The following is a 14,740-nucleotide window of genomic DNA, read 5'->3' as shown; positions in this document are numbered from 1 at the left end:
ACAATTTTTTTTTTGCAAATAATCATTAACTTAGAATTTAATAGCAGCAACACATTGCAAAATAAAATGTCACAGGGCCAATTATACCACTGTGTCAGTAAACGTTTGGGAACCGAGGAGACCAATTTTTGAAGATTTTCAGGTGGAATTCTTTCCCATTCTTGCTTGATGTACAGCTTAAGTTGTTCAACAATCCTCCGTTGTTGTATTTTAGGCTTCATAATGTACCACACATTTTCAATGGGAGACAGGTCTGGACTACAGGCAGGCCAGTCTAGTACCCGCACTCTTTTACTATGAAGCCACGCTGTTGTAACACATGGCTTGGCATTGTCTTGCAGAAATGATAACGTTGCTTGGATGACAACATATGTTGCTCCAAAACCTGTATGTACCATTCGACATTAATGGTGCCTTCACAGATGTGTAAGTTACCCATGCCTTGGGCACTAATACACCCCCATACCATCACAGATGCTGGCTTTTCAACTTTGCACTGACAACAATCCGGATGGTTCTTTTCCTCTTTGCTCCGGAGGACACGACGTCCACAGATTCCAAAAACAATTTGAAATGTGGACTCGTCAGACCACAGAACACCTTTCCACCTTATAGCAGTCCATCTTAGATGAACTCGGGCCCAGCGAAGCCGGCGGCGTTTCTGGGTGTTGTTGATAAATGGCTTTTGCTTTGCATAACTTACACTCATAAATGTAGCGAAAAACTAGTTATTGACAGTGGTTTTCCGAAATGTTCCTAAGCCTATGTGGTGATATCCTTTACACACGTATGTCTCTTTTCGATGCAGTACCGCCTGAGGGATCCATGGTCCGTAATATCATTGCTTACATGCAGTGATTTCTCCAGATTCTCTGAACCTTTTAATGATATTACGGACCATAGATGGTGAAATCCCTAAATTCCTTGCAATAGCTCGTTGAGAAATGTTGTTCTTAAACTGTTGGACAATTTGCTCACGCATTTGTTCGCAAAGTGGTGACCCTCGCCCCATCCTTGTTTGTGAATGAATGAGCATTTCATGGAAGATGCTTTCATACCCAATCATGACACCCACCTGTTCCCAATTAGCCTGCACACCCGTGGGATGTTCCAAATAAGTCTTTGATGAGCTTTCCTCAACTTTCTCAGTCTTTTTTGCCACTTGTGCCATCTTTTTTGAAACATGTTGCAGGCATCAAATTCCAAAAGAGCTAATATTAGCAAAAAATAACAAAGTTTTTCTGTTCGAACGTTAAATATCTTGTCTTTGGAGTCCATTCAATTGAATATAGGTTGCCAATCATTGTATTTTGTATTTGTTAGTGCATGTGCCTCACAATACGAAGGTCCTGAGTAGTCCTGGGTTTGATCCTGCTCTGGGGATCTTTCTGTGTGGAGTTTGCATGTTCTCCCCGTGACTGCATGGGTTCCCTCTGGGTACTCCGGATTCCTCCCGCCTCCAAAGGCAACACTAAATTGGCCCTAGTGTGTGAATGTGAGTGTGAATGTTGTCTGTCTATCTGTGTTGGCCCTGCGATGAGGTGGCGACTTGTCCAGGGTGTACCCCGCCTTCCGCCCGATTGTAGCTGAGATAGGCGCCAGCGCCCCCCGCGACCCCAAAAGGGAATAAGCGGTAGAAAATGGATGGATGGATGGATGGATGTATTTTGTATTTGTTAGTGCATGTGCCTCACAATACGAAAGTTCTGAGTAGTCCTGGGTTTGATCCTGCTCTGGGGATATTTCTGTGTGGAGTTTGCATGTTCTCCCCGTGACTGCATGGGTTCCCTCTGGGTACTCCGGATTCCTCCCGCCTACAAAGGCAACACTAAATTGGCCCTGATGTGTTAATGTGAGTGTGAATGTTGTCTGTCTATCTGTGTTGGCCCTGCGATGAGGTGGCGACTTGTCCAGGGTGTACGCCGCCTTCCGCCCGATTGTAGCTGAGATAGGCGCCAGCGCCCCCCGCGACCCCAAAAGGGAATAAGCGGTAGAAAATGGATGGATGGATGGATGTATTTTCTATTTGTTAGTGCATGTGCCTCACAATACGAAGGTCCTGAGTAGTCCTGGGTTTGATCCTGCTCTGGGGATCTTTCTGTGTGGAGTTTGCATGTTCTCCCCGTGACTGCATGGGTTCCCTCTGGGTACTCCGGATTCCTCCCGCCTACAAAGGCAACACTAAATTGGCCCTGGTGTGTTAATGTGAGTGTGAATGTTGTCTGTCTATCTGTGTTGGCCCCGCGAGGAGGTGGCGACTTGTCCAGGGTGTACTCCGCCTTCTTCCCGAATGCAGCTGTGATAGGCTCCAGCACCGTTACCTAAAAAGGGACAAGCGGTAGAAAATGGATGGATAGATGGACGTATTTTGTATTTATTTACAATTTACACAAGGTGTCAACTTCCCTGGTTTTAAGTTTTGTTCATTTTTCACGGTGCTTTCAGGAACATAACCCATGATTAAATGTTTTGTTCGATGAATCGCCTCCATTGTTCAACGAATCAACAAGAAAGCGACCAAATATGGAGGCATCATTGGCTGACACGTGACACTGGCAAATAATATTATAACACAACTTGAATCTCTTTACACCAGTGGTTATCAAACTTCTTTCACCTGAACAAGTTCCATAATGACATACATTAAAATACACTGGTGTAGTGGGTCTAAATATTCATTAAAAAAAGGTAGCGGTTTTATTTTTATTTACGAAGTACATTTGATGTTTTTGGCTTCTGTAAAATGACACACTTTGAACTCTGTGTGTGAATATTTCATTAATTGATTCTTTGGCGTACCACACAGCTTGAATCACTGCTTTAGACTAACATGAGCTGGTCCTCATGAGGAGCAGGTCAACAGGAGCCTATACCAGCTGGCTCAGCATATTTTTATATTACCTGCTTTCATAAAGAGAATACACGCAAACTCCACACAGACACGCCCAAACAAAGATTTGAACTCTGACCTTTTAGATGTGCGGCCAACATGTTAACCCCCGCACAGCCAAATGTTGTGAAAGGGATTTAAATATTTTATTGAATGCTCCTGGCATGTAGTGCATCTGGAAAGTATTCACAGCCTTTTTCCAAATCGGTGTATTTTTCCCCCCTCAAAATTCTAAACACAATACCTCATAATGACAACGTGAAAATGTTTTTAGGTATTTCAAAGTTATCAAAAAGAAATAACAAAAACTTGCATGTACATAAGTATTCACATCCTCTGTTGGTGCGCCTTTGGCAACAATTACAGCCTCAAGTCTTTTTGAATACGATGCCACGGGCTTGGCACACCTATCTTTGCAACATCTCTCACGCTCCATCAGGTTGGATGAGAAGCGTTGGTTTTGACATGTTAGCCTTCACTATTCAACAAAAAAACAGACAGCCTCATATATTTGGTCACTTGTATTATATGGTCAGTTCATTTTGAATTGGTATTTAATACAAACCCCGTTTCCATATGAGTTGGGAAATTGTGTTCGATGTAAATATAAATGGAATATAGTGATTTGCAAATCCTTTTCAACCCATATTCAGTTAAATGCACTACAAAAACAAGATATTTGATGTTCAAACTGATAAAAAAAAAAAAATTTTGAAAAATAATAATTAACTTAGAATTTCATGGCTGCAACACGTGCCAAAGTAGTTGGGAAAGGACATGTTCACCACTGTGTTACATCACCTTTTCTTTTAAAAACACTCAATAAACGTTTGGGAACTGAGGAAACTAATTGTTGAAGCTTTGAAAGTGGAATTCTTTCCCATTCTTGTTTTATGTAAAGCTTCAGTCGTTCAACAGTCCGGGGTCTCCGCTGTCGTATTTTACGCTTCATAATACGCCAAACATTTTCGATGGGGGACAGGTCTGGACTGCAGGTGGGCCAGGAAAGTAAATAAATAAATGATAAATGGGTTGTACTTGTATAGCGCTTTTCTACCTTCAAGGTACTCAAAGCGCTTTGACACTACTTCCATCCACATTTACCCATTCACACACACATTCACCCACTGATGGAGGGAGCTGCCATGCAAGGCGCCAACCAGCACCCATCAGGAGCAAGGGTGAAGTGTCTTGCTCAGGACACAACGGACGTGACGAGGTTGGTACTAGGTGGGGATTGAACCAGGGACAGCCACTCTCCCACTGAGCCACGCCGTCCCTGTACTCTTTTTTTCACAAAGCCACGCTGTTGTAACACGTGCTGAATGTGGCTTTGCATTGTCTTGGGGAAATAAGCAGGGGCGTCCATGAAAAAGACGGCTCTTAGATGCCAGCATATGTTGTTCCAAAACCTGTATGTACCTTTCAGCATTAATGGTGCCTTCACAGATGTGTAAGTTACCCATGCCTTGGGTACTAATGCACCCCCATACCATCACAGATACTGGATTTTGAACTTTGCGTTGATAACTTTGCGTTGATGGTTTGCTTCCCCTTTGGTCCGGATGACACCATGTCGAATATTTCCACAAAAAATTGAAACGTGGACTCTTTAGACCACTGAACACTTTTCCACTTTGCATCAGTCCATCTTAGATGATCTCGGGCCCAGAGAAGCAGGCGGCGTTTCTGGATGTTGTTGATAAATGGCTTTCGCTTTGCATAGTAGAGTTTCAACTTGCACTTTCAGATTTAGGGACGAACTTTATTTAGTGACAGTGGTTTTCTGAAGTATTCCTGAGCCCATGTGGTGATATCTTTTAGAGATTGATATCTGTTCTTGATACAGTCCCGTCTGAGGGATCGAAGGTCACGGGCATTCAATGTTGGCTTCCGGCCATGCTGCTTACGTGGAGGGATTTCTCCAGATTCTCTGAACCTTTTGATGATATTATGGACCGTAGATGTTGAAATCCCTAAATTTCTTGTTGAGCATTCCTCAACTTTATCAGTATTTATTGCCACCTTTCCCAACTTCTTTGTCATGTGTTGCTGGCATCAAATTCTAAAGTTAATAATTATTTGCAAATAGAAAAATGTTTATCAGTTTGAACATCAAATATCTTGTCTTTGTAGTGTTTTCAACTGAATATGGGTTGAAAATGATTTGCAAATCATTGTATTCCGTTTATATTTACATCTAACACAATTTCCCAACTCATATGGAAACGGGGTTTGTAATAACAAAAACATAACCGACACCCTCCATGGTGTCAGAGAAATTCATCCCTTGAACAGAGTTGACATTAGATTTTTCAATTAAATGAAATAAGGACAAGGGCGTCCCGCAAGTCAGGACAGATTAGTAAAAAATAGAGGTGGCAATCTTTGGGCACCTCACGAGTCGATTTGATTACAGTTCTTGGGGTGACGATTCAATCCTGAATCGATTTTCGATTTAACACAATCTTCTAGTAATATATTATTTGGTATATAAACTACCGTATTTCCTTGAATTGCCGCAGGGCATATAGTATGCGCCTGCCTTGAATTACTGCCGGGTCAAACTCGCTTCGCAAAATAATTAGCGCATGCTTAGTATTACCGCCTGGTCAAACTTGTGACGGCACGAGTGACACTTCCCCTGTCATCATTTTCAAAATGGAGGAGGCTGATTTCAATACCGGTAATTTGAAATCGCATAAAGGAAAGAAGATTAAGATCTATTCAGTAGGATTCAAGGTCCAAGCTTACATCACACTCAAATTTGTACTGCATGCCTTTGGTAAGTGCCGGAGTGAGAAGAGGTTTTAAAATAATTAGCGCATGCTTACTTTTACCACATGCCTTCGGTAAGCGCAGGAGTGAGAAGAGGTTTTAAAATGATTAGCGCATGCTTACTTTTACCACATGCCTTCGGTAAGCGCAGGAGTGAGAAGAGGTTTTAAAATGATTAGCGCATGCTTACTTTTACCACATGCCTTCGGTAAGCGCAGGAGTGAGAAGAGGTTTTAAAATGATTAGCGCATGCTTACTTTTACCACATGCCTTCGGTAAGCGCAGGAGTGAGAAGAGGTTTTAAAATAATTAGCGCATGCTTACTTTTACCACATGCCTTCGGTAAGCGCAGGAGTGAGAAGAGGTTTTAAAATAATTAGCGCATGCTTACTTTTACCACATGCCTTCGGTAAGCGCAGGAGTGAGAAGAGGTTTTAAAATGATTAGCGCATGCTTACTTTTACCACATGCCTTCGGTAAGCGCATCAGTGAGAAGAGGTTTTAAAATAATTAGCGCATGCTTACTTTTACCACATGCCTTCGGTAAGCGCAGGAGTGAGAAGAGGTTTTAAAATAATTAGCGCATGCTTACTTTTACCACATGCCTTCGGTAAGCGCAGGAGTGAGAAGAGGTTTTAAAATAATTAGCGCATGCTTACTTTTACCACATGCCTTCGGTAAGCGCAGGAGTGAGAAGAGGTTTTAAAATGATTAGCGCATGCTTACTTTTACCACATGCCTTCGGTAAGCGCAGGAGTGAGAAGAGGTTTTAAAATAATTAGCGCATGCTTACTTTTACCACATGCCTTCGGTAAGCGCAGGAGTGAGAAGAGGTTTTAAAATGATTAGCGCATGCTTACTTTTACCACATGCCTTCGGTAAGCGCAGGAGTGAGAAGAGGTTTTAAAATAATTAGCGCATGCTTACTTTTACCACATGCCTTCGGTAAGCGCAGGAGTGAGAAGAGGTTTTAAAATGATTAGCGCATGCTTACTTTTACCACATGCCTTCGGTAAGCGCAGGAGTGAGAAGAGGTTTTAAATTAATTAGCGCCCCAGCGGCAATTCAAGGAAATACGGTATAATAAATGACAAATAAATGGGTTGGAATTGGGGGTTAAATCACCAAAATAATTCCCGGGCCCGGCCACCGCTGCTGTTTGCAATATACAGCAGACACAGATCCCTACAGCGCGGCAACTTTCCACTGTATTTTACACAGTATATCCCGCCCTCTTAGGGCTGCAAATTCGTAGCTTTAGGTGTTGTTAGCTAATAACAGCAATTTGAATAGCTAGTGTTAGCTGCCATTGAATGTATATTTTATCATAACAACAACATGACTGCACGTTTTTCGTTGCTTCTCTCGGACCACTCTTGTATGTGTGCACGCGCTCCCTGCGTGTACGTGTTGACATGACAGGGTGAGTGACCGCCAATCATTTTATTCGGGCCTGTAAAATATTTGATTAGATAAACATTGTAATTGTGAAAAATGGACAATTGTAAAACAAATGTGTTCTGTTAAACCAGTGGTTCTCAACCTTTTTTTCAGTGATGTACCCCCTGTGAATTTTTTTTAAGTTCAAGTACCCCCCTAATCAGAGCAAAGCATTTTTGGTTGAAAAAAAGAGATAAAGAAGTAATATACAGCACTATGTCATCAGTTTCTAAATTATTAAAGTGTATAACCGTGCAAAATATTGCTCATTTGTAGTGGTCTTTCTTGAACGATTTGGAAAAAAAGATATAAAAATAACTAAAAACTTGTTGAAAAATAAACAAGTGATTCAATTATAAATAAAGATTTCTACACATAGAAGTAATCATCAACTTAAAGTGCCCTCTTTGGGGATTGTAATAGAGATCCATCTGGATTCATGATCTTAATTCTAAACATTTATTCACAAAAAAAGAAATCTTTAACATCAATATTTATGGAACATGTCCACAAAAAATCCAGCTGTCAACACTGAATATTGCATGGTTGCATTTCTTTTCACAGTTTATGAACTCATATTTTGTTGAAGTATTATTCAATAAATATATTTATAAAGGATTTTTGAATTGTTGCTATTTTTAGAATATTTAAAAAAAATCTCACGTACCCCTTGGCATACCTTGAAGTACCCCCAGGGGTATGTGTACGCCCATTTGGGAACCACTATGTTAAACCACTAATGGTGTAACATACCAGTGGTGGTCTTGTTTTATATTTTGCTTTGAAAAATGTATATATATATATATATATATATATATATATATATACATGTATATATATGTATGTATATATGTATAATGTATATATTCATTTGAATAGACTGCAAAGACAAGATATTTAATGTCCAAACTGAGAAACTATTTTTTTTGTGCAAATAATTATTGACTTTGAATTTAATGACAGCAACACATTGCAAAAAAGTTGGCACATGGGGCAATTTTACTTCTGCGTTACATGAACTTTCCTTTTAACAACACTCAGTTAATGTTTGGGAACTGAGGCGACCAATTTTTGAAGCTTTTCAGGTGGAATTCTTTCCCATCCCTGCTTGATGTACAGCTTAAGTTGTTCAACAGTCCGGGATCTCCATTGTCGTATTTTAGGCTTCATAATGCGCCACACATTTTTAATGGGAGACAGGTCTGGACTACAGGTGCTGTGTGTATATATATATATATATACACAGCATATATATATTTATAATAAAATATAATGTATATAATACAAATCCCCCCAAGTAAAACACAACTGTTGAAATACACCCAAAGAGGTTTATAAGGTTTTTAAAAAATTATGCAATTTGTTATTGTTATAGCCAGACCTGTTTATTTACGTCCGGACCTCAACAGTTGCCTTCCTCAGAGGTTGTCACGTGGTTTTCTGAGGAAGGCAACGGTTGTAGCCGAAACCGTCAGGCACGGACGTAAACACAAAGGTCTGGCTATAAGAATTACAATTTGTATTGAAATAAAAAAATATATAAAATAAAAAATACATATGTACAGAATAATATTAAAAAAATAGTAAACATTTTTTTTACAATATAATTTACTGATTGTGATATGTGTTGCATTTATTTATACAGTAAATTAAGTTTAACAGGTATGTCATTTATTCATTAAATATTTTACACTTGAGTTATATCCAAAAATATTTGATTATTCAATTACTTTTTTGTAAAGTATTTAAAAAAATATTCAATTATTAATTCAGTCAATATTTATGTTTATTATTTATTATTTCATTGTTATTTTCAATTAGGTCAACTATTTTAGACCAGTACAACAACACCTTCCTTTCTCTCCCACAGGAAGCAAACTTTATGTAAACATATAACAGTCATGTTGAGAATGAACTCTCAGTAGAAGACATGGAGAAGGAGCAGGAATAAATACAAGTTTTGCTTCTTGTTTCTCCTTTTTACATTTGTTGCAAATGTAACCACATAATGCAGTGTTTTTCAACCTTTTTTGAGACAAGGCACATTTTTTTCGTTGAAAATATGCGGAGCCACACCACCAGCAGAAATCATTAAAAAACGCAACTCAGTTGACAGTATAAAGTCGTTGTCGCAATTGTTGGATATGACTTTAAAGCATAAGCTGTAATGACTGATTGGCATAGTAATGCCGGGTTTGTCCCTCCGTGGATGCGTCGACAAGAACACAGCAATAGTAAGTTTAAATCAATCAATCAATCAATCAATGTTTACTTATATAGCCCTAAATCACTAGTGTCTCAAAGGGCTGCACAAACCACCACGACATCCTCGGTAGGCCCACATAAGGGCAAGGAAAACTCACACCCAGTGGGACATCGGTGACAATAATGACCCAGTGGGACGTCGGTGACAATGATGACTATGAGAACCTTAGAGAGGAGGAAAGCAATGGATGTCGAGCGGGTCTAACATGATACTGTGAAAGTTCAATCCATAATGGATCCAACACAGTCGCGAGAGTCCAGTCCAAAGCGGATCCAACACAGCAGCGAGAGTCACGTTCACAGCGGAGCCAGCAGGAAACCATCCCAAGCGGAGGCGGATCAGCATCGCAGAGATGTCCCCAGCCGATACACAGGCAAGCAGTACATGGCCACCGGATCGGACCGGACCCCCTCCACAAGGGAGAGTGGGACATAGAAGAAAAAGAAAAGAAACGGCAGATCAACTGGTCTAAAAAGGGAGTCTATTTGATATATTATATGATTTATTAAACTTAACAAAAGCAGGCTACAAACACAAATACTGGAGCTAACAGACAAAATAAACCAAGGGCGCTAGCATAAAATCTAGGAATAGAAAACATAAAAACTAAGACTGGCACAAAGGCACACAAAAAAGGAAAAACAATTCATCAGCGTGAGAGCTGGAATAAAACAAAGGTTTAGCGTGAAAAGCTAGCGAGAATATACTTACATGAAGTCAATCAATACTGTTGCTAAAAGGCAAATTTATGGACCCAGACTGAACAAAGAAAAGAGGAAAGCTGGTTCTCCTTGAGAAATCAAGGAGAACCAGGTGTGTGTAGAAAACGAGGAGCAGGTGAAATCAATGTGTAACCATGGTAACGGACTAAACAGGAAGTAAGTGGGTCAGAAGAGAATGAAACAAAGATGGAAAAATAAACATGTGAAGATCTGAGTCACGGATCGCAACATAAGCAAGCATGCATCACTATAGCTCTTGTCTCAAAGTAGGTGTACTGTCACCACCTGTCACATCACGCCCTGACTTATTTGCACTTTTTTGCTCTTTTCTTGTGTGTAGTGTTTTACTTCTTGTCTTGCGCTCCTATTTTGGTGGCTTTTTTTTTTGCTTTTTTGTCTTCTTTTGAGCGATATTTCCTGCATCTACTTTGTTTTAGCAATCAAGAATATTTCACTTGTTTTTTACCCTTCTTAGTGGGGTTAAATGTTATGTCATGTTTGGATGTACATTGCCTTTGCTCCACAGTAAGTCTTTGCTGTCGTCCAGCATTCTGTTTTTGTTGACTTTGTAGCCAGTTTGGTTTTAGTTTGGTTTTGCATAGCCTTCCCTAAGCTTCAATGCCTTTTCTTAATGGCACTCACCTTCTGTTTCTTTTTGGTTTAAGCACTATACATCTTTTTACCTGCACGCTGCCTCCCGCTGTTTACGACATCTACAAAGCAATTAGCTACCTGCTGCCACCTACTGATATGGAAGAGTATTACGCGGTTACTCTGCCCAGCTCTAGACAGCACCGACACTCAACAACAACACATCATTTGCAGACTATAATTACTGGTTTGCAAACAATATTTTAACCCAAATAAGTGAAGTTAGACCATCTCCCATTGTACACCAGACTGTATCTGTCACGTGCGGGTCGCATTTTAATGCGGGATCGTTCCTCCAACGCAAACATAGACACTCCGGACAACAACTAAAAGGTAAGAATGATTTAATAACAAAACACTGGTACAAAAACAGACGAAAAGAAACGCGTGGCGAAAGCACAGAAGCTAATGCTAACACTAGCACAGGATCAGGTAACAAGAAATCTAATAATTACCAACGAAACAGTTGCATACCGCAAACAAGGGACCAAGACCGACTGACGGGACAAGGCAGGCTTAAATAGGCTTAAATAAGGAAGTAATTAACAAAAACAGGTGTGCGTCTGGAACCCTCAGCAGGTGAAATTAATATGTTGCCATGGTGACCAAACTGACTCACAAAAAGGTACACAAACAACAAAGGGAGTCCAAACTAACAGAAAATAACTAAACTAAACATGATCCAGACTACGGATCATGACAGTATCTCACGGCACACTAAAAGTTTTAGCAACTGTTATGTAAAAGAAAAGGGGTAGGATTAAATAAGCTCTGCTTCTTCCTACTCCTTTTCGAACATGTTGAAAAGAGAAACTAGAAATTGTGATGTATCATGTTGTATGCTTGCATGTTCGAAATAAACTCAAACTCAACTCAACTCAACTCAACACTAGTGTGCCGCGGCACAGTGGTTGAAAAACACTGCCTGAATGGATGTACTTGTAAAACATGTCTGAAACAAAAAAATAATCATAATAACCATGTATAATACTTATACATTTTATCATTGAGTAAATAAAACAATATTCAACATGTCTGAAAAAAATTATTCAGAACCATAAACAATTAGATAAGATAAGACAAGACACGATAGTCCTCTATTTAGCCCACAAAGGGGAAATGTGCATCATTACATCAGCATGGACCATAGATTGAAAACAATGTACACAAATTATCTAAAAATAGAGCTAGAAATAAGAAATATATACAAGAAAAATTATATATGGCTGCATTTTTAGTAAAGATACAGATAAGGACCATACATTTGATCATTGAGTAAATCAAAAAGGTCTGCATGCACATTATTGTGTATGACTACTATTATTCTTCCTCTCAGGGTCATCATGAGTAAAGCACAACGTGATGACCAGCAGCCTGATGAAAAACCTGCAAGTACTCTATCTGCTGGACTAGGATGGACTAAGGTCAGCTGCCCGTGTTGTCTGTCCGAGGCGGTAGAGCCGTTGGTTCTGGTGAAACTTGGGGAGAAAGTCCGTCCGGAGACCAAAAGGTGGATCATCAGACTGATTGGAGCGCCCCAGAAAGAAGGAGGTGAGGACGGACAAGTTCTTTCTTGTTCTCGCTGCCTTTTAAGATATTCCGGGTGGGAGGGTTTCATTACAGCAAAAAAAACCAAGCAGAATAGTCCAACCAACATTCCACACATGTACAGTATGCGGTAGAGAATACAGTCTCTACTTTTTATGATAAAACCTTTGTGTTGTGATCAACCTCAAGAAGGCGCAAATATTCAAATGTTTGAACGACAACAACATTTCTCTCAGAGGAACATTAACATGACTGTCAATCACTGTCCCGCATAGGGGCAGCATTACTGGCCCACCCTGGTGAAGATGCCAGCGGTGACATCATCATGGTGTCGGCCCCACGCTGCACATTGCAGCGAGCCGCCGAGGAGTTGGGTTTGTGCAAGACGTACTGCACCGGAGAAATGGAGAACTTCTCGTACGAAGACAGAGACAACTTTCGACACTCAGGTACAGCAATGGGAGCATCTGCTGTCATATGTCAAATGCACGGGTCGGTCATATTTCTGTCTGCATAAATCACATGCAGTCTATCTTTCAACTGAGGAGGAACTAACTAGTTGGGTTGTGTGACGGTTTGGGACTAATCTGACTGTAGAGTTTAGGAGGCTTTCATTTTAAAAAAAGAGCAAAACAGTCCTACTGACGACCAGTAGGATGAAAACTAGAAAGTCCAAAAAAAGGGACAAAAACTACTGTGCAAGAGTAACAAAAAGCTACCAAAAAAAAGGAAAATATGAACGCAAGAAAGGAAAGTGGAGATACTTTTTTCCAGCAGTTGTCTTAAATGGCGTTATTTTCCATAATTTGGGGAAAGTTACCCTTTTTTGTCAAATTGAAATATCAAATTGGGTCGAAGTCCAAACATTGTAGTTTTATGTGACTTACACTGGCACGTGCACACATAGGGCCCTATGGGTGCTTGAGCCCCTGCCCTTTTTTGCCTCGTCTTAAAAAGTGCCCTCTGCCTGTGTGTGTGTAGTTGTTTTTTTGTTTTTTTTTCTTTAAACAAAATTCCTAAATTTCTGTTAGGGATGTAAAAAAACAAAACAAAACGAAAAAACAGCGGTACAAAAACTCCACGTTTTCTTGTAATACCGGGTTGTTTGAGCCTGCGCTTCCGCCAGAGAGAGAGAGAGGAGAGAGAGCCAACTTCGCCCCTGAGGAGACGTGACAGTGGAGCAACTTGAACCTGTGAGTTATGGCCTAGTCGCCGTCCACTTATTCAGCATCTAATATGGGTAATATTTCAGAAAAACGCTGTATTATTCTATTATTCAATGTGTCAGCTTCTTTTTTTGCTGGACGTCGGAGCACAGCACATCAATTCCGTACAGAGCAGAGCGGATCGTGCGGGACCGGAAGTAGTGTACAAAATAAAACACCGGGTTAATTTTCAAAATAAAATCCACTGAGTTTACGACGGATCACATTTCTCTCACAGTAGAAGTTTAGATATAAAGTTGCATTGCATTTCAGTTGTTTAGTCAGAGCATTAAGTGAGAAAGACCATAAGTTACAACTTGATGGTGTTTTCATCAAGTTAAGGGAAGAAGGACAGATTTTCACATTGAAGTTTTTTCCATTTGGGTATTTTTTTTATTTATTTTTTTTCGAAGTTCATGTTGCACTGTTCAATGTTCAATATTAAAGTGCTTATCTTTAACAATAAATAGCCTAATAATAAACTAGTGTTTTGTTGCTTTTCATGTCTTCCTAGCCTATAATAATGTGAATTAACTCATTGTGACAATAATTTGTTGACACAAAAGGAATGGCAATCACTTTTACTTACAAAAGACACACAGCTAAGTAGTTAGCTTCCTATTAGCAAATTTGATTTTACATTAATTTCCATATTGTGTAAAGGACCAGAAAAAAAATGTCTTGCCCTTTTCTGACTTTGAGCCCCTGCCCCCCTATAATCATGTGCACGGCCCAGGCCTTACAGTTAGGGAAAGGTACCAAATCGGTACTTTTATGGGTACCAACCGAAGTTTGTCAGCACTTCATGTCACGTAAAATAAAAAACGGTGCCATATTTTGATACTTTTTTCAACCACTCGCCGGACTGCTTCTAGGTAATGTTATAATTTTCTAGGTAATGTTATAATTTTCTAGGTAATGTTACAATTTTCCATGCCAACAAAGGAAGAAGACACTCAAAAGTACAGTATGGATGTGCGAGCTTCAATGCGACATAGGCTTTGTCATAGACATGCTAGCGATGAGCATTACTGTAGCATTACATGACAATTTTAACGCCTCTAAATCAGTTCATGAAAACCACACCTGAGATGCACGTTTACAATCAAGCTGCTGGGGGGTGGTAAGTCCAATACTCACAGCAGGGGTCACCAACCTTTTTGAAACCAAGAGCTACTTCTTGGGTACTGATTAATCCGAAGGGCTACCAGTTTGATACACACTTAAATAAATTGCCAGA

At 39.9% G+C, this 14,740-nt stretch overlaps 1 protein-coding gene across 2 annotated transcripts in view; it reads left to right on the top strand.

Moving 5' to 3' along the window:
* Positions 1-14,740, top strand: part of ano10b (anoctamin 10b) — a 49,125-nt gene that overhangs the window by 1,243 nt on the left and 33,142 nt on the right. For both annotated transcript variants that reach the window (XM_061917404.1, XM_061917405.1), the window contains exons 3-4: positions 12,084-12,298; positions 12,571-12,744. In XM_061917404.1, coding sequence (XP_061773388.1) covers positions 12,091-12,298; positions 12,571-12,744 — 382 coding nt within the window. In that variant the 5' untranslated portion in view covers positions 12,084-12,090. The remainder of the gene's footprint in view (positions 1-12,083; positions 12,299-12,570; positions 12,745-14,740) is intronic.

Source organism: Nerophis ophidion, linkage group LG12, assembly GCF_033978795.1.
Source record: "Nerophis ophidion isolate RoL-2023_Sa linkage group LG12, RoL_Noph_v1.0, whole genome shotgun sequence".
NCBI lineage: Eukaryota > Metazoa > Chordata > Actinopteri > Syngnathiformes > Syngnathidae > Nerophis > Nerophis ophidion.
This window is presented reverse-complemented; position numbering and strand designations above follow the sequence as displayed.